Source organism: Oncorhynchus mykiss, chromosome 27 (assembly GCF_057628025.1).
Source record: "Oncorhynchus mykiss isolate SJ-2025 chromosome 27, ASM5762802v1, whole genome shotgun sequence".
Classification (NCBI taxonomy): domain Eukaryota; kingdom Metazoa; phylum Chordata; class Actinopteri; order Salmoniformes; family Salmonidae; genus Oncorhynchus; species Oncorhynchus mykiss.
In genome coordinates, this window is record NC_143048.1 from 38,425,358 (window position 1) to 38,443,184 (window position 17,827).

Here is a 17,827-nt window from a genome sequence, read left to right on the forward strand (position 1 = left end):
TAACAGGTGGCAGGAGATATCTTTATTCAAATATAGACGGTCTGAGTTTCCGGAAAGTGAAAAACTAAACACCACAAGGAAAGTTCCGTTATTCATATCAAGGAAAGTGTCAACACTAGAAAATAAATGGTTTATTTCAGACCATTTGATAGACAAGTTACACAAGCCGTAATTGTAGAAATCGAACTAATTTAAAATGTTGGTCCAAGTAAACAACAGCAATCCTCAACACACACACACACACACACCATCTTAAGGCTTCCCAACCCACAACAGGGAATCATTTCAGAGCAGAGTGGTTACACTATTTAATACACAAAACTACACACAAAATTCAGTCTATTGCAGTTTGCAGCAACAGTGGGACACACAGTATCAGATGTATACAACATGGCCTTGGTAGGCCTCATTCCTCTTCCCTACACCCCAATGTCCCTGGAGGTCATTCATCAGCATCCTCCTCTTCCAAATGGCCTTGGTAGGCCTCATTCCTCTTCCCTACACCCCAATGTCCCTGGAGGTCATTCATCAGCATCCTCCTCTTCCAAATGGCCTTGGTAGGCCTCATTCCTCTTCCCTACACCCCAATGTCCCTGGAGGTCATTCATCAACATCCTCCTCTTCCAAATGGCCTTGGTAGGCCTCATTCCTCTTCCCTACACCCCAATGTCCCTGGAGGTCATTCATCAACATCCTCCTCTTCCAAATGGCCTTGGTAGGCCTCATTCCTCTTCCCTACACCCCAATGTCCCTGGAGGTCATTCATCAACATCCTCCTCTTCCAAATGGCCTTGGTAGGCCTCATTCCTCTTCCCTACACGACGACACCCACGGGACGTCCATCAGAGAAGTTCAGGTTGATAAAGTCTGATCTTCAGCATCATGGTCCAGGTCCTGTTGCAGTCTGGTAAGTGAGGTTGGTCCTGTTGTGGTCAATAGCTCCATTGTAGTTGGTCCTGTTGTGGTCAGTAGCTCCATTGTGGTTGGTCCTGTTGTGGTCAGTAGCTCCATTGTGGTTGGTCCTGTTGTGGTCAGTAGCTCCATTGTGGTTGGTTGGGGTGTAGCGAGGTCTGCAGGGACCTCATGTCCCTGAGCAGTGTTAGACTTTTCCTGCTACGGTCCCCCGGTCGAACCTTGACCGCCCCGGCAGAGCGACCGCGCGTGGTCACTGTGGTGGTCACCTTCACCTCTCCACTTTGCTTCTGACGAGCATCTCTCCTAAACCTCTTCACCTACACAGAGACAGAAAGTGAGAAACAGTGGAAAAACTCCTTAATCAAATGTATGCGTTTGTGGATATGTTGAAGGCAAAACCACAGTTACATAGTTCTTAGTCATCAAACTGTGTGTGTGTGTACCTGTGCTTGGTGTCTGCGTAGCTTGCTGATCTGCTCTGCTTTTCTCTCCATTCTCTTGAGTAGAGTCTCCTGTTCTCTCTCCACCCCCCTCCTCTCCCGCTCACACACACAGGCCTCAGCCTGCCGCACCAACTCCTGCTGCTCACTGACACACACACACACATTTACATACACAACTGAGATAGCTATTCATGCTGAAACAAAGTCTCAGACTCTAACAGACAGACACACTCACAGACTCATGTGTCCCAGTTCATCCTGCAGGGCCAGCAGGAGGTCTGATAGCTCCTCCCCACAGGAAGAGGAGGAGCCGCTGCCATTGGCTTGCTGGGCCAGAGGGGTGTGGGAGAGGACGCGTGCGTTACATAGCTGGGGCTGATGCTGCTTCAGCAGGGAGAGAACAGACTGGACGTTGGCCCTGACCGAGTGACTGCACCCTACAGACTAGAGAGAGAGACAGAGATGACAGAGTGACTGCACCCTACAGACTAGAGAGAGAGACAGAGATGACAGAGTGACTGCACCCTACAGACAAGAGAGAGAGACAGAGATGACCGAGTGACTGCACCCTACAGACTAGAGAGAGAGACAGAGATGACCGAGTGACTACACCCTACAGACTAGAGAGAGAGACAGAGATGACCGAGTGACTGCACCCTACAGACTAGAGAGAGAGACAGAGATGACCGAGTGACTGCAGCCTACAGACTAGAGAGAGAGACAGAGATGACCGAGTGACTGCACCCTACAGACTAGAGAGAGACAGAGATGACAGAGTGACTGCATCCTGCAGACTAGAGAGAGAGACAGAGATGACCGAGTGACTGCACCCTGCAGACTAGAGAGAGAGACAGAGATGACAGAGTGACTGCACCCTGCAGACTAGAGAGAGAGACAGAGATGACCGAGTGACTGCAGCCTACAGACTAGAGAGAGAGACAGAGATGACCGAGTGACTGCACCCTACAGACTAGAGAGAGACAGAGATGACAGAGTGACTGCATCCTGCAGACTAGAGAGAGAGACAGAGATGACCGAGTGACTGCACCCTGCAGACTAGAGAGAGAGACAGAGATGACAGAGTGACTGCACCCTGCAGACTAGAGAGAGACAGAGATGACAGAGTGACTGCACCCTGCAGACTAGAGAGAGACAGAGATGACCGAGTGACTGCACCCTACAGACTAGAGAGAGACAGAGATGACAGAGTGACTGCACCCTACAGACTAGAGAGAGACAGAGATGACAGAGTGACTGCACCCTACAGACTAGAGAGAGACAGAGATGACAGAGTGACTGCACCCTACAGACTAGAGAGAGAGACAGAGATGACCGAGTGACTGCACCCTACAGACTAGAGAGAGACAGAGATGACAGAGTGACTGCACCCTACAGACTAGAGAGAGACAGAGATGACAGAGTGACTGCACCCTACAGACTAGAGAGAGACAGAGATGACAGAGTGACTGCACCCTACAGACTAGAGAGAGAGACAGAGATGACCGAGTGACTGCACCCTGCAGACTAGAGAGAGAGACAGAGATGACAGAGTGACTGCACCCTGCAGACTAGAGAGAGACAGAGATGACAGAGAGACTGCATCCTGCAGACTAGAGAGAGAGACAGAGATGACCGAGTGACTGCACCCTACAGACTAGAGAGAGAGACAGAGATGACCGAGTGACTGCACCCTACAGACTAGAGAGAGAGACAGAGATGACAGAGTGACTGCAGCCTACAGACTAGAGAGAGACAGAGATGACTGAGAGACTGCACCCTACAGACTAGAGAGAGAGACAGAGATGACAGAGTGACTGCAGCCTACAGACTAGAGAGACAGAGATGACTGAGAGACTGCACCCTACAGACTAGAGAGAGAGACAGAGATGACAGAGTGACCGCACCCTACAGACTAGAGAGAGAGACAGAGATGACCGAGTGACTGCACCCTACAGACTAGAGAGAGACAGAGATGACCGAGTGACTGCACCCTACAGACTAGAGAGAGAGACAGAGATGACAGAGAGACTGCACCCTACAGACTAGAGAGAGAGACAGATGACCGAGAGACTGCACCCTACAGACTAGAGAGAGAGACAGAGAGACTGCACCCTACAGACTAGAGAGAGACATAAGACAGAGAAACTGCACCCTACAGACTAGAGAGAGAGACAGAGATGACAGAGAGACTGCACCCTACAGACTAGAGAGAGACAAAAGACAGAGAGACTGCACCCTACAGACTAGAGAGAGACAAAAGACAGAGAAACTGCACCCTACTGACTAGAGAGAGACATAAGACAGAGAGACTGCACCCTACAGACTAGAGAGCGTCAGTCTCTGGTATGTCTGCTTACAAAAATGTGTTCTGCATATATGATGTGCATGTTCGTACCTTCCCTGCTACAAATGGGACGTCTCCTAGGCTCAGTCTGTAGTGTGGCTGTGTGTGTGAGGTCTGCTGCAGAACAGGTTTCTGGTAGAGCACACAAATTCACATCAGGAAAGGTGTTGTAGATATTGGTATGAATCAAAGGCTTTTTGGCCAATCAGATATGTGGCCTGAACAATTAGTTTAGTGTCTGTGTGAGACGAGGATCACATCGACTGACATTCATCTCCAGCAGAAACACCAGCACCCAAAGGCTCATGGGAAAGCTGCTACCTTGGAGAGGTGTTTCTTCTCTCTGATTGTACTTCTGTCTTTGGGAAGGCGGGGCGACACAGACTGGATCAGGATACGATTGGCCTCCAGACCTGTCTGTAACTGAGGACCAGTGAGAAAACAGTGTGCAAAACAGTTGCAATTACACATCTCTAGAGTGTCTGTACCTGGTTGGCCTGGTCCTGTGTACCTGGTTGGCCTGGTCCTGTGTGTACCTGGTTGGCCTGGTCCTGTGTGTGTGTACCTGGTTGGCCTGGTCCTGTGTGTGTGTACCTGGTTGGCCTGGTCCTGTGTGTGTGTACCTGGTCGGCCTGGTCCTGTGTGTGTGTACCTGGTCGGCCTGGTCCTGTGTGTGTGTACCTGGTCGGCCTGGTCCTGTGTGTGTGTACCTGGTCGGCCTGGTCCTGTGTGTGTGTGTGTGTGTGTGAGTGTGTGTACCTGGTCGGCCTGGTCCTGTGTGTGTGTGTGTGTACCTGGTTGGCCTGGTCCTGTGTGTACCTGGTTGGCCTGGTCATGTGTGTGTGTACCTGGTTGGCCTGGTCCTGTGTGTGTGTGTGTGTGTGTGTGTACCTGGTTGGCCTGGTCCTGTGTGTGTGTACCTGGTTGGCCTGGTCCTGTGTGTGTGTGTGTGTGTGTACCTGGTCGGCCTGGTCCTGTGTGTGTGTGTGTGTGTACCTGGTCGGCCTGGTCCTGTGTGTGTGTGTGTACCTGGTCGGCCTGGTCCTGTGTGTGTGTGTACCTGGTCGGCCGGGTCCTGTGTGTGTGTACCTACCTGGTCGGCCTGGTCCTGTGTGTGTGTACCTGGTCGGCCTGGTCCTGTGTGTGTGTGTACCTGGTCGGCCTGGTCCTGTGGGTGTGTGTGTGTGTACCTGGTTGGCCTGGTCCTGTGTGTGTACCTGGTCGGCCTGGTCCTGTGTGTGTGTGTGTGTACCTGGTCGGCCTGGTCCTGTGTGTGTGTGTACCTGGTCGGCCTGGTCCTGTGGGTGTGTGTGTGTGTACCTGGTTGGCCTGGTCCTGTGTGTGTACCTGGTCGGCCTGGTCCTGTGTGTGTGTGTGTGTACCTGGTCGGCCTGGTCCTGTGTGTGTGTGTGTGTACCTGGTTGGCCTGGTCCTGTGTGTGTGTGTGTGTGTGTGTGTGTGTGTGTACGTACCTGGTTGGCCTGGTCCTGTGTGTGTGTGTGTGCCTGGTCGGCCTGGTCCTGTATGTGTGTGTGTGTACCTGGTTGGCCTGGTCCTGTGTGTGTGTGTGTGTGTACCTGGTTGGCCTGGTCCTGTGTGTGTGTGTGTGTGTACCTGGTTGGCCTGGTCCTGTGTGTGTGTACCTGGTTGGCCTGGTCCTGTGTGTGTGTGTACCTGGTTGGCCTGGTCCTGTGTGTGTGTGTGTGTGTGTACCTGGTTGGCCTGGTCCTGTGTGTGTACCTGGTTGGCCTGGTCCTGTGTGTGTGTGTGTGTGTGTGTACCTGGTTGGCCTGGTCCTGTGTGTGTGTGTGTGTACCTGGTTGGCCTGGTCCTGTGTGTGTGTGTGTGTGTGTACCTGGTTGGCCTGGTCCTGTGTGTGTGTCCCTGGTTGGCCTGGTCCTGTGTGTGTGTGTGTACCTGGTTGGCCTGGTCCTGTGTTTGTGTGTGTACCTGGTTGGCCTGGTCCTGTGTGTGTGTGTACCTGGTTGGCCTGGTCCTGTGTGTGTGTACCTGGTTGGCCTGGTCCTGTGTGTGTGTGTACCTGGTTGGCCTGGTCCTGTGTGTGTGTGTACCTGGTTGGCCTGGTCCTGTGTGTGTGTGTACCTGGTTGGCCTGGTCCTGTGTGTGTGTGTACCTGGTTGGCCTGGTCCTGTGTACCTGGTTGGCCTGGTCCTGTGTACCTGGTTGGCCTGGTCCTGTGTACCTGGTTGGCCTGGTCCTGTGTGTGTGTACCTGGTTGGCGTGGTCCTGTGTGTGTGTACCTGGTTGGCCTGGTCCTGTGTGTGTGTGTGTGTGTGTGTGTGTGTGTGTACGTACCTGGTTGGCCTGGTCCTGTGTGTGTGTGTGTGTGTGTGTGTGTGTGTGCCTGGTTGGCCTGGTCCTGTATGTGTGTGTGTGTGTACCTGGTTGGCCTGGTCCTGTATGTGTGTGTGTGTGTACCTGGTTGGCCTGGTCCTGTGTGTGTGTGTGTGTGTGTGTGTGTACCTGGTTGGCCTGGTCCTGTGTGTGTGTACCTGGTTGGCCTGGTCCTGTGTGTGTGTGTGTGTGTGTACCTGGTTGGCCTGGTCCTGTGTGTGTGTACCTGGTTGGCCTGGTCCTGTGTGTGTGTGTGTGTACCTGGTTGGCCTGGTCCTGTGTGTGTGTGTGTGTGTACCTGGTTGGCCTGGTCCTGTGTGTGTGTGTGTGTACCTGGTTGGCCTGGTCCTGTGTGTGTGTGTGTGTGTGTGTGTGTGTGTACCTGGTTGGCCTGGTCCTGTGTGTGTGTGTGTGTGTGTACCTGGTTGGCCTGGTCCTGTGTGTGTGTGTGTGTACCTGGTTGGCCTGGTCCTGTGTGTGTGTGTGTGTACCTGGTTGGCCTGGTCCTGTGTGTGTGTGTGTGTACCTGGTTGGCCTGGTCCTGTGTGTGTGTGTGTGTACCTGGTTGGCCTGGTCCTGTGTGTGTGTCCCTGGTTGGCCTGGTCCTGTGTGTGTGTGTACCTGGTTGGCCTGGTCCTGTGTGTGTGTGTGTGTGTACCTGGTTGGCCTGGTCCTGTGTGTGTGTGTGTGTACCTGGTTGGCCTGGTCCTGTGTGTGTGTGTGTACCTGGTTGGCCTGGTCCTGTGTGTGTGTGTACCTGGTTGGCCTGGTCCTGTGTGTGTGTACCTGGTTGGCCTGGTCCTGTGTGTGTGTACCTGGTTGGCCTGGTCCTGTGTGTGTGTACCTGGTTGGCCTGGTCCTGTGTGTGTGTGTGTGTGTGTGTGTGTACCTGGTTGGCCTGGTCCTGTGTGTGTGTGTACCTGGTTGGCCTGGTCCTGTGTGTGTGTGTGTACCTGGTTGGCCTGGTCCTGTGTGTGTGTGTGTACCTGGTTGGCCTGGTCCTGTGTGTGTGTGTGTGTGTGTGTGTGTACACCTGGTTGGCCTGGTCCTGTGTGTGTGTGTGTGTGTGTGTGTGTGTGTGTGTGTGTGTGTGTGTACACCTGGTTGGCCTGGTCCTGTGTGTGTGTGTTTACCTGGTTGGCCTGGTGCTGGACCAGTTTCCTCTGGTGTTCTTCTTCCAGCAGTTTCAGCTCCAACTCACGAATCTTCCTCTAAGACACACACATACAGACATCAGACCCACCATATCCTATTTGGGGAGAAAATGAGTTTGTGTGTGTGTGTGTACCTCTGCGTGGTTCTGTGTACGGGTCAGTCTCTGGTATTCCTGCTCCAGTAGCTCCAGCTTCTCTAACTGGGCCTGGTGGGCGGAGTCAGGGGCGGGAGCAGCAGACCTGGTCATCTCCAGGGAAACCTGAAAGGGTCACTATGGTAACTGAGAGCATCATACATACAGCTAGAGATCCTGTCGTTAGACTGTCTCTCTGGGTTAGCATAGATAATGCTAGGTAAGGCGTATGCTAACCTGGCGTTTGAGCAGGGTTGTTCTGTCGGCCTCTGCGTTGCGGACCATCTTCCTCATGTACTCCAGTTGTCTGTCCAACAGCTTACAGCGAGCCTCCGCTGCAGCCAGCTGAGTCACTAACACTGAGGGGACCGAGGGGAGAGAGAGACAGAGAGAGGGTGAGACAGGGGTCAAACAAAACACTTACATATTTTGGAAAATGATCACGTCGCTCACCTTGGTTGGGTTCTGACTGGTTGCTGGTCTCCCTCTCTTGTGTGTCTGTGGGTTTGTGTGTGTCTCTCAGTGTGTGTGTGTCACTCCTTAGGGCAGTGTGTGAGGTCTCTTTCTCCAGGCTGTGTAAACTCCGCTCCGTTCTGCCTCTCTCCAACTCCAGCTTCCTGATCTTCTCCTGTAGGTTCATCAGAGCAGACAGGATCGCTACACACACACACACACACACACACAATAATCCTCTTTGAGGAAGAATATCATACCATCATATCTTGCCTTATCTGTTATCCCACACACTCAGAGTTGAATTTATTCTCCACCAGACATTCATGAGTAAAACTTTATCAGCAAGAACTTCATTCAGCCACTCAGAAGAGTAGAGGTGATGAGTACAGTGAGAGAGATGGGTGAATGTAGGAGGGATAGTGACATGAGTACAGTGATAGAGAGATGGGTGAAGGTAGGAGGATAGAGATGTGAGAGTGGGGATAGGGAGATGGCTGAAGGTAGGAGGATAGAGATGTGAGTGTGAGGATAGAGGGATGGCTGAAAGTAGGAGGATAGAAATGTGAGAGTGGGGATAGAGGGATGGCTGAAGGTAGGAGGATAGAGATGTGAGAGTGAGGATAGAGGGATGGCTGAAAGTAGGATAGAAATGTGAGAGTGGGGATAGAGGGATGGCTGAAGGTAGGAGGATAGAAAGGTGAGAGTGGGGATAGAGGGATGGCTGAAGGTAGGAGGATAGAAATGTGAGAGTGGGGATAGAGGGATGGCTGAAGGTAGGAGGATAGAGATGTGAGAGTGGGGATCGAGTGATGGCTGGTAGAAGGATAGATATGTGAGAGTGGGGATAGAGAGATGGCTGAAGGTAGATTGATAGAGATGTGAGAGTGGGGATAGAGGGATGGCTGAAGGTAGGAGGATAGAGATGTGAGAGTGGGGATAGAGGGATGGCTGAAGGTAGATTGATAGAGATGTGAGAGTGGGGATAGAGGGATGGCTGAAGTTAGAAGGATAGAGATGTGAGAGTGGGGATAGAGGGATGGCTGAAGGTAGAGTGATAGAGATGTGAGAGTGGGGATAGAGGGATGGCTGAAGTTAGAAGGATAGAGATGTGAGAGTGGGGATAGAGGGATGGCTGAAGGTAGATTGATAGAGATGTGAGAGTGGGGATAGAGGGATGGCTGAAGGTAGAGTGATAGAGATGTGAGAGTGGGGATAGAGGGATGGCTGAAGGTAGATTGATAGAAATGTGAGAGTGGGGATAGAGGGATGGCTGAAGGTAGATTGATAGAGATGTGAGAGTGGGGATTGAGGGATGGCTGGTAGAAGGATAGATATGTGAGAGTGGGGATAGAGGGATAGAGGGATGGCTGAAGGTAGGAGGATAGAGATGTGAGAGTGGGGATAGAGGGATGGCTGGTAGAAGGATAGATATGTGAGAGTGGGGATAGAGGGATGGCTGAAGGTAGATTGATAGAGATGTGAGAGTGGGGATAGAGGGATGGCTGAAGGTAGATTGATAGAAATGTGAGAATGGGGATCGAGTGATGGCTGGTAGAAGGATAGAAATGTGAGAGTGGGGATAGAGGGATAGCTGAAGGTAGATTGATAGAAATGTGAGAGTGGGGATAGAGGGATGGCTGAAGATAGGAGGATAGAGATGTGAGAGTGGGGATAGAGGGATGGCTGAAGGTAGATTGATAGAGATGTGAGAGTGGGGATAGAGGGATAGCGTTTAGCAGAGCCTCTGTTAATAGGCTGTGGTGTCATGTGTCACCTGCTGTTGCCATGGAGACCAGCCTCACCACACAACCACAATGGAAACTGTCTCACCCACACACAATTTGGTTCTAGCAGCAGTGCAGGTAGTGATTGGTTACCTGCACTGCTGCTTTCTGGGAATGCCTTGCTGGACAGTGTCTGGCAGGGTGTGTGTGTGTTGCGAGTTGTGAGTGTGTAGGAGGGTAGAGAGGTGTTGACGAAGGGGCGGCCTGCGGGGTAGTCTTTGTAGGAGGGTAGAGACAGAATGTCAGACATCACACCGACAGAGAGCTCCTGCAGACAGACAGAGACAGTCAGGGAACCACCATTTCTAACACCATGATATTACTGTTCCCAACACCGATAATATTATTCATATTATTACTACCAAACACTACAAACTGTCTCCCATTCTAATGATCGAGTCAATTCCTTAGGACTGTCCCCCAAAACAAAGGCCACACACTCCCCTCTACATCACCAATGGAATTATCTGGTACACAGCTACTAACGTTTAGTGGTGTTCAATTTAATCCAGTGTTGCACAGAAAGGCCGACTATGGTCACTCTCACTTTAACCATAACATTATTGACTAGCTCTTAGCTTTAAGCAAAGTTCGCTTGCTAGCTAAGTAAAGACAATAAGCTGTGTCAAATGGTTAACGATAGCTTGCTGAAAAACACCTAGTTGGATCTGAAGCAAACATGCAATTCACAATAGTTAACTAGGTAAACTTTACTCCATTGAAATGCAAGCTAAATTGGCTGGCTAACTAGTCAAGACGGGTTTGTTGAGTTGGATAGCTAACGTTAGCCTGCTAGCTATGTTTACCTTCTCTCGCCCGACGGATGGTTTTGACACTCCCTCCATTGATGGCAACCAACTATAGCTACCTGCCAAGCTAGCTACATGGCTAACGTTTTTATCCGTACGGTCTCTTCAATTCAGAACGAGCACATAAACATTAAATATAAAATGTCAAGGCAGCATTTTTACCATAATTTATGGGACGCAGAAAACAAAACACCGCGCGAAGACTGAACGCGGAAGTTCCCCTCAGCGCTACGTCGAGATGACGTCACACGGCGTACAGAGGCTCGGGCTTCTCTCCAAAATACTGTCCAGACCTGTGTGTACATGACGAGTGCATGGTGCTATCTGTGGCTGTGTGGGTCAATAGCTCAGAGGTTACATCAACCAGAATTGACACAGCAGATCCTCCCGCTGACTTGGGAAATAAACGAGAAAAGAACAAACACATTTAGCCTTTAGTGAAAGGCAGCAAAAGCAACAGAAACACAACAGTGTAATGTTACAGCTTCACTCATCCACAGCAGCCCACGTGCCTTCGCTGAAGGCGTACCAGCTGTCAATTCTTTACAGAATTAATCGCTCAGGTAATTAGGTCTGTATGAAACACACACACCGTTTCTCCTGCTTAGTCATGTAGAACAGAAGGGGCCTCATTATCCAGGACTCTGTGTGTGTATGTGAACAGTTAAACACATCTACCCCAACCCTGGTGTAGTGCAGGAGCAGACAATGCCGATCCTGGAGGGACAAAGTCAGCAGTGAACAGGTCCTTAACATACCTTGTTGATAGGTAATACAATTAATTGATTAGAAAACAAAGTTACACAGACTGACAGCAGGGGGAGACAAAGTACATGTTTATATTAATTGTCACGCAGCACAGTAAAATCCATTTAAAAATTAAAGAAGTTTGAAATGTCTTTGTGGACGAAATCAATATTAACTCAGCAGAAATAAAAGTTTTACAAATCTAATCTTTCTGTACAGTTCATTTGTACAAAAATGCATGCTTTTCAACAAAGTAAACTTGCCTCTGAAATGCATTTAACTGATGAAAAACACGCATACACACGCAACATAATGCAACTTGAAATTAACTTTACCAGACTAAAGGCACAGTTTTAGAGCAGGACAGAGGTCTTCCCCTATCTCTCTCTCTCTTTCTGCCATCCAATGAGCCTCCAGTTTGCAGTCTATCAGTCAGCCATCACTACTTAAGTTTGTTTCATCCTCAGTTGTTCAGCAGTAGCTTCACAAGACCCCACCGTGTCCATTAGATGAGGATCTCCTCTAAGTGTGTACCTGGGTGGTGTGGGGGATGAGTTCTAGTCATATCTATGGAGAAAGAAAGAACACTTAGTTGAAGACATGTAGAATATCAGATCCAACATTAGAATGAAGTTGCTGAACTAGGGTCAGTTTTACATTACATTTTGGACTGGGTTCACTGTTCCTTGATTGTTCAGTCTTAGCTGTCACTCACCTGTCCTCTGGGTCCTGACCAATCCCAGCCAGGCTCTGCTGGGGAGGGGCAGGACTTTGAGGGACTCTGAACCTTTGTCAGTCTGAGTGCTGCTGTCTCTACTACCCGTCTTAGAATGGGAGGATAGGAGAGGAGTGGAGGGGAGGGAGGAGGAGAGGGGGAGGATAGAGAATTGGAGGGAGGAGGAGAGAGGCAGGGTGGAGGAGAAAGGCAGGGTGGATGAATAAGATGGTGTAGTGGAGTAGGGGAGGGTGGAGGAGAAAGGCAGGGTGGAAGGGAGGGAGGAGGTGGTAGATAAAGAGGAAGGTGGGGAAGAGAGGAGGAGGGGGAGGGAAGGGAGGAGGTTTCTCTCTTTCCTCTCGTCTGTCTGGGAAGTTTGTCGTGGGTGCAGTCCTGTTGCTAAGGAGATGGAGGGGGTGGAGCGGGCGGGGCGGAGGGCGCTGAGGTCACCGCGAGAGTTCCGTTGCTGTAAAACCTTTATCAACGCATCCTTCTCTATCAGCTGGGCATACAGGTTCCTTATCCTGTACACAAACACAGAAAACACAACCTTGATCCTATTGACTAAAAGTCAGAGTGAACCAATACAAATAAATCAACAATCAAGATGCCTTTTAGACAAGATCAGCCACTTTGATGGTGTGTGTGTGATATATATATACAGTATACATATTAGTTGAAGTCAGAAGTTTACATACTCTTAGGTTGGAGTCATTAAAACTTGTTTTTCAATCACTCCACAAATTTCTTATTAACAAACTATAGTTTTGGTAAGACGGTTAGGACATCTACTTTGTGCATGACACAAGTAATTTTCCCAACAATTGTTTACACACAGATTATTTCACTTATAATTCACTGTATCACAATTCCAGTGGGTCAGAAGTTTACATACACTAAGTTGACTGTGCCTTTAAACAGCTTGGAAAATTCCAGAAAATTATGTCATGGTTATAGAAGCTCCCGATAGGCTAATTGACATAATTTGAGTCAATTGGAGGTGTACCTGTGGATGAATTTCAAGGCCTACATTCAAACTCTGTTCCTCTTTGCTTGACATCATGGGGAAAATCAAAAGAAATCAGCCAAGACCTCAGAAAGAAAACTTGGGACCTCCACAAGTCTGGTTCATCCATAGGAGCAATTACCAAATGCCTGAAGGTACCACGTTTATCTGTACAAACAATAGTACGCAAGTATAAACACCATGGGACCACGCAGATGCCATACCGCTCAGGAAGGAGACGCGTTCTGTCTCCTAGAGATGAATGTACTTCAGTGGGAAAAGTGCAAATCAATCCAAGAACTCCAGCAAAGGATCTCGTGAATATTTTGGAGGAAACAAAACAAGTCCTTTATCGACATAACCTGAAAGGTCGCTCAGCAAGGAAGAAGACACTGCTCCAAAACCGCCATAAAAAAGCCAGACTACGGTTTGCAACTGCACATGGGGACAAAGTTTGTACTTTTTGAGAAATGTCCTCTGGTCTGATGAAACAAAAATATAACTGTTTGGCCATAATAATCATTGTTATGTTTGGAGGAAAAAGGGGGATGCTTGCAAGCCAAAGAACACCATCCCAACCGTGAAGCACGGGGGTGGCAGCATCATGTTGTGGGGGTGCTTTGCAGCAGGAGGAACTGGTGCACTTCACAAAATAGATGGCATCATGAGGCTGGAAAATGATGTGGATATATTGAAGCAACATCTCAAGACATCAGTCAGGAAGTTAAAGCTTGGTCGCAAATGGGTCTTCCAAATGGACATTGACCCCAAGAATACTTCCAAAGTTGTGGCAAAATGGCTTAAGGACAACAAAGTCAAGGTATTGGAGTGGCCATCACAAAGCCCTGACCTCAATACTAAATTTGTGGGCATAACTGGAAAAGGCGTGTCTGTGCAAGGAGGCCTACAAACCTGACTCAGCTACACCACCTCTGTCAGGAGGAATGGGCCAACATTCACCCAACTTGTTGTAGGAAGCTAGTGGAAGGCTACCCAAAACGTTTGACCCAAGTTAAACAATTTAAAGGAAATGCTACCAAATATTGAGTGTTTGTAAACTTCTGACCCACTGGGAATGTGATGAAATAAATAAAAATTGAAATAAATCATTCTACTATTATTCTGATATTTCACATTCTTAAAATAAACTGGTGATCCTAACTGATTTTTACTAGGATTAAATGTCAGGAATTGTGAAACTGAGTTTGAATTTATTTGGGTAAGGTATATGTAAAATTCTGACTTCAACTCTATATATACATACAGTATAATGTGTGTACCTGTGCTCCATGTCATTGCAGCGTCTGGTAGCCTGCTGTACATCATCCTCCTGACACAGTGTGCAGCCCGTCATCTCACTGTAGCTACCACTGTGAGAGTGCACCACCAAGGGGTCCCTACAGACACACACACACACAACCTTGTGAATGTTAACCTGTTTAAAGGTCGTACTCACATTGGCTACAGAGAGCGAGATCACAGTCCTCTGGAACAGCTGGTAGAAGGCATTTGGTTGGTCTGGTAGGCTCACAGCTAGGTTTCCCTTTGTAACCAGTGATAGTTTGCCAGCCCTGGCACATCTGATAAACGTCAGATCCGGTGTAGTAAGATCCGATCTTAGTCCTGTATTGACGCTTTGCCTGTTTGATGGCTCGTCGGGGGTCGTAGTAGGATTTCTTAGAAGCGTCTGGAGTAGTATCCCTCCCCTTGAAAGCGGCAGCTCTACCATTTAGCTCAGTGCGGATGCTGCCTGTAATCCATGGCTTCTGGTTGGAATATGGTCACTTTGGGGACAATGTTGTCGATGCACATATTAATGATGCCTTCTGACTGATGTGGTAAAGTCAATGTTATCCGTTGAATCCCAGAACATATTTCAGTCTGTGCTAGGGAAACAGTCCTTTAGCTTAGCATCCACTTCATCAGACTACTTCTGTATAGAGCACGTTACTGGTACCTCCTGTTTTACATTTTTTAAAGCAGAAATCAGGAGGATATAGTTATGGTCAGATTTGCCAACGGGAGGGCGTGTTAGCTATGTACAGTATGCCTCTCTGTGTGTGGAGTAATTGTTTTGTTATTGAACCTTTATTTAACTTGACAAGTCAGTTAAAAACAAATTCTTATTTATAATGACAGCCTAGGAACAGTGGGTTAACTGCCTGTTCAGAAGCAGAATGACAGATTTTTACCTTGTCAGCTCAGGGATTTGATCTAACAACCTTTTGATTACTGGCCCAACGCTCTAACCACTAGGCTACCTGCCGCCTCTACGCTCTAACCACTAGGCTACCTGCCCGCCTCTACGCTCTAACCACTAGGCTACCTGCCGCCCTCTACACTCTAACCACTAGGCTGCCTCTACGCTCTAACCACTAGGCTACCTGCCGCCCTCTACGCTCTAACCACTAGGCTACCTGCCGCCCTCTACGCTCTAACCACTAGGCTAGCTGCCGCCTCTACGCTCTAACCACTAGGCTACCTGCCGCCTCTACGCTCTAACCACTAGGCTACCTGCCGCCTCTACGCTCTAACCACTAGGCTACCTGCCGCCTCTACGCTCTAACCACTAGGCTACCTGCCGCCTCTACGCTCTAACCACTAGGCTACCTGCCGCCTCTACGCTCTAACCACTAGGCTACCTGCCCGCCTCTACGCTCTAACCACTAGGCTACCTGCCGCCTCTACGCTCTAACCACTAGGCTACCTGCCGCCTCTACGCTCTAACCACTAGGCTACCTGCCCGCCTCTACGCTCTAACCACTAGAATACCTGCCGCCCTCTACGCTCTTACCACTAGGCTACCTGCCGCCTCTACGCTCTAACCACTAGGCTACCTGCCGCCTCTACGCTCTAACCACTAGGCTACCTGCCGCCTCTACGCTCTAACCACTAGGCTACCTGCCGCCTCTACGCTCCAACCACTAGGCTACCTGCCGCCTCTACGCTCTAACCACTAGGCTACCTGGCGCCTCTACGCTCTAACCGCTAGGCTACCTGGCGCCTCTACGCTCTAACCGCTAGGCTACCTGGCGCCTCTACGCTCTAACCGCTAGGCTACCTGGCGCCTCGACGCTCTAACCACTAGGCTACCTGGCGCCTCGACGCTCTAACCGCTAGGCTACCTGCCGCCTCGACGCTCTAACCGCTAGGCTACCTGGCGCCTCTACGCTCTAACCGCTAGGCTACCTGGCGCCTCTACGCTCTAACCGCTAGGCTACCTGGCGCCTCTACGCTCTAACCGCTAGGCTACCTGCCCGCCTCTACGCTCTAACCACTAGGCTGCCTCTACGCTCTAACCACTAGGCTACCTGCCGCCCTCTACGCTCTAACCACTAGGCTACCTGCCGCCCTCTACGCTCTAACCACTAGGCTACCTGCCGCCTCTACGCTCTAACCACTAGGCTACCTGCCGCCTCTACGCTCTAACCACTAGGCTACCTGCCGCCTCTACGCTCTAACCACTAGGCTACCTGCCGCCTCTACGCTCTAACCACTAGGCTACCTGCCGCCTCTACGCTCTAACCACTAGGCTACCTGCCGCCTCTACGCTCTAACCACTAGGCTACCTGCCGCCTCTACGCTCTAACCACTAGGCTACCTGCCCGCCTCTACGCTCTAACCACTAGGCTACCTGCCCGCCTCTACGCTCTAACCACTAGGCTACCTGCCGCCTCTACGCTCTAACCACTAGGCTACCTGCCGCCTCTACGCTCTAACCACTAGGCTACCTGCCCGCCTCTACGCTCTAACCACTAGGCTACCTGCCGCCCTCTACGCTCTTACCACTAGGCTACCTGCCGCCTCTACGCTCTAACCACTAGGCTACCTGCCGCCTCTACGCTCTAACCACTAGGCTACCTGCCGCCTCTACGCTCTAACCACTAGGCTACCTGCCGCCTCTACGCTCCAACCACTAGGCTACCTGCCGCCTCTACGCTCTAACCACTAGGCTACCTGGCGCCTCTACGCTCTAACCGCTAGGCTACCTGGCGCCTCTACGCTCTAACCGCTAGGCTACCTGGCGCCTCTACGCTCTAACCGCTAGGCTACCTGGCGCCTCGACGCTCTAACCGCTAGGCTACCTGGCGCCTCGACGCTCTAACCGCTAGGCTACCTGCCGCCTCGACGCTCTAACCGCTAGGCTACCTGGCGCCTCTACGCTCTAACCGCTAGGCTACCTGGCGCCTCTACGCTCTAACCGCTAGGCTACCTGGCGCCTCTACGCTCTAACCGCTAGGCTACCTGCCCGCCTCTACGCTCTAACCACTAGGCTGCCTCTACGCTCTAACCACTAGGCTACCTGCCGCCCTCTACACTCTAACCACTAGGCTACCTGCCGCCCTCTACACTCTAACCACTAGGCTACCTGCCGCCCTCTACGCTCTAACCACTAGGCTACCTGCCGCCTCTACGCTCTAACCACTAGGCTACCTGCCGCCTCTACGCTCTAACCACTAGGCTACCTGCCGCCTCTACGCTCTAACCACTAGGCTACCTGCCGCCTCTACGCTCTAACCACTAGGCTACCTGCCGCCTCTACGCTCTAACCACTAGGCTACCTGCCCGCCTCTACGCTCTAACCACTAGGCTACCTGCCGCCTCTACGCTCTAACCACTAGGCTACCTGCCGTCTCTACGCTCTAACCACTAGGCTACCTGCCCGCCTCTACGCTCTAACCACTAGGCTACCTGCCGCCCTCTACACTCTTACCACTAGACTACCTGCCGCCTCTACGCTCTAACCACTAGGCTACCTGCCGCCTCTACGCTCTAACCACTAGGCTACCTGCCGCCTCTACGCTCTAACCACTAGGCTACCTGCCGCCTCTACGCTCCAACCACTAGGCTACCTGCCGCCTCTACGCTCTAACCACTAGGCTACCTGCCGCATCTACGCTCTAACCACTAGGCTACCTGGCGCATCTACGCTCTAACCACTAGGCTACCTGGCGCCTCTACGCT

At 50.7% G+C, this 17,827-nt stretch overlaps 2 protein-coding genes across 19 annotated transcripts in view; both read right to left on the reverse strand.

Annotated features, from left to right (window-relative positions):
• Nucleotides 1-10,745, reverse strand: cep57 (centrosomal protein 57). 13 transcript variants are annotated; one of them, XR_016492523.1, is made up of 11 exons: nucleotides 10,557-10,745; nucleotides 9,679-9,853; nucleotides 7,799-8,002; nucleotides 7,583-7,704; nucleotides 7,346-7,471; nucleotides 7,191-7,268; nucleotides 3,971-4,125; nucleotides 3,754-3,834; nucleotides 1,594-1,802; nucleotides 1,359-1,503; nucleotides 1-1,232 (listed from the first exon to the last, which is right to left on the reverse strand). XR_016492523.1 is itself a non-coding variant. In XM_090223972.1 (11 exons), exons 1-11 carry the CDS (start codon nucleotides 10,557-10,559, stop codon nucleotides 1,032-1,034), a joined length of 1,446 nt encoding a protein of 481 aa, XP_090080098.1. In that variant the 5' UTR covers nucleotides 10,560-10,720; the 3' UTR covers nucleotides 1-1,031. The 13 variants fall into 13 exon arrangements, 10 of the variants coding, with proteins under 10 accessions (XP_090080098.1, XP_090080104.1, XP_090080097.1 ...); XR_016492521.1 differs by having other exon boundaries at nucleotides 10,392-10,651; XM_090223972.1 differs by having other exon boundaries at nucleotides 4,024-4,125; nucleotides 10,557-10,720.
• The window catches only part of LOC110508024 (angiomotin-like protein 1), a 21,525-nt gene continuing 14,349 nt past the window's right edge, over nucleotides 10,652-17,827 (reverse strand). For 5 of the 6 annotated variants that reach the window (XR_016492519.1, XR_016492520.1, XM_036964618.2 and 2 more), the window contains 3 exons: nucleotides 14,143-14,259; nucleotides 11,857-12,380; nucleotides 11,214-11,708 (listed from right to left, as the gene is read on the reverse strand). Coding sequence is in view for 3 of the 6 variants with exons in the window: in XM_036964618.2 (XP_036820513.2) it covers nucleotides 11,647-11,708; nucleotides 11,857-12,380; nucleotides 14,143-14,259 (703 nt within the window). In the remaining 3 variants the exon portion in view is untranslated. Of the gene's footprint in view, nucleotides 10,789-11,213; nucleotides 11,709-11,856; nucleotides 12,381-14,142; nucleotides 14,260-17,827 lie in introns of those variants that run through there. The other variant, XR_016492518.1, reaches the window with a different exon arrangement.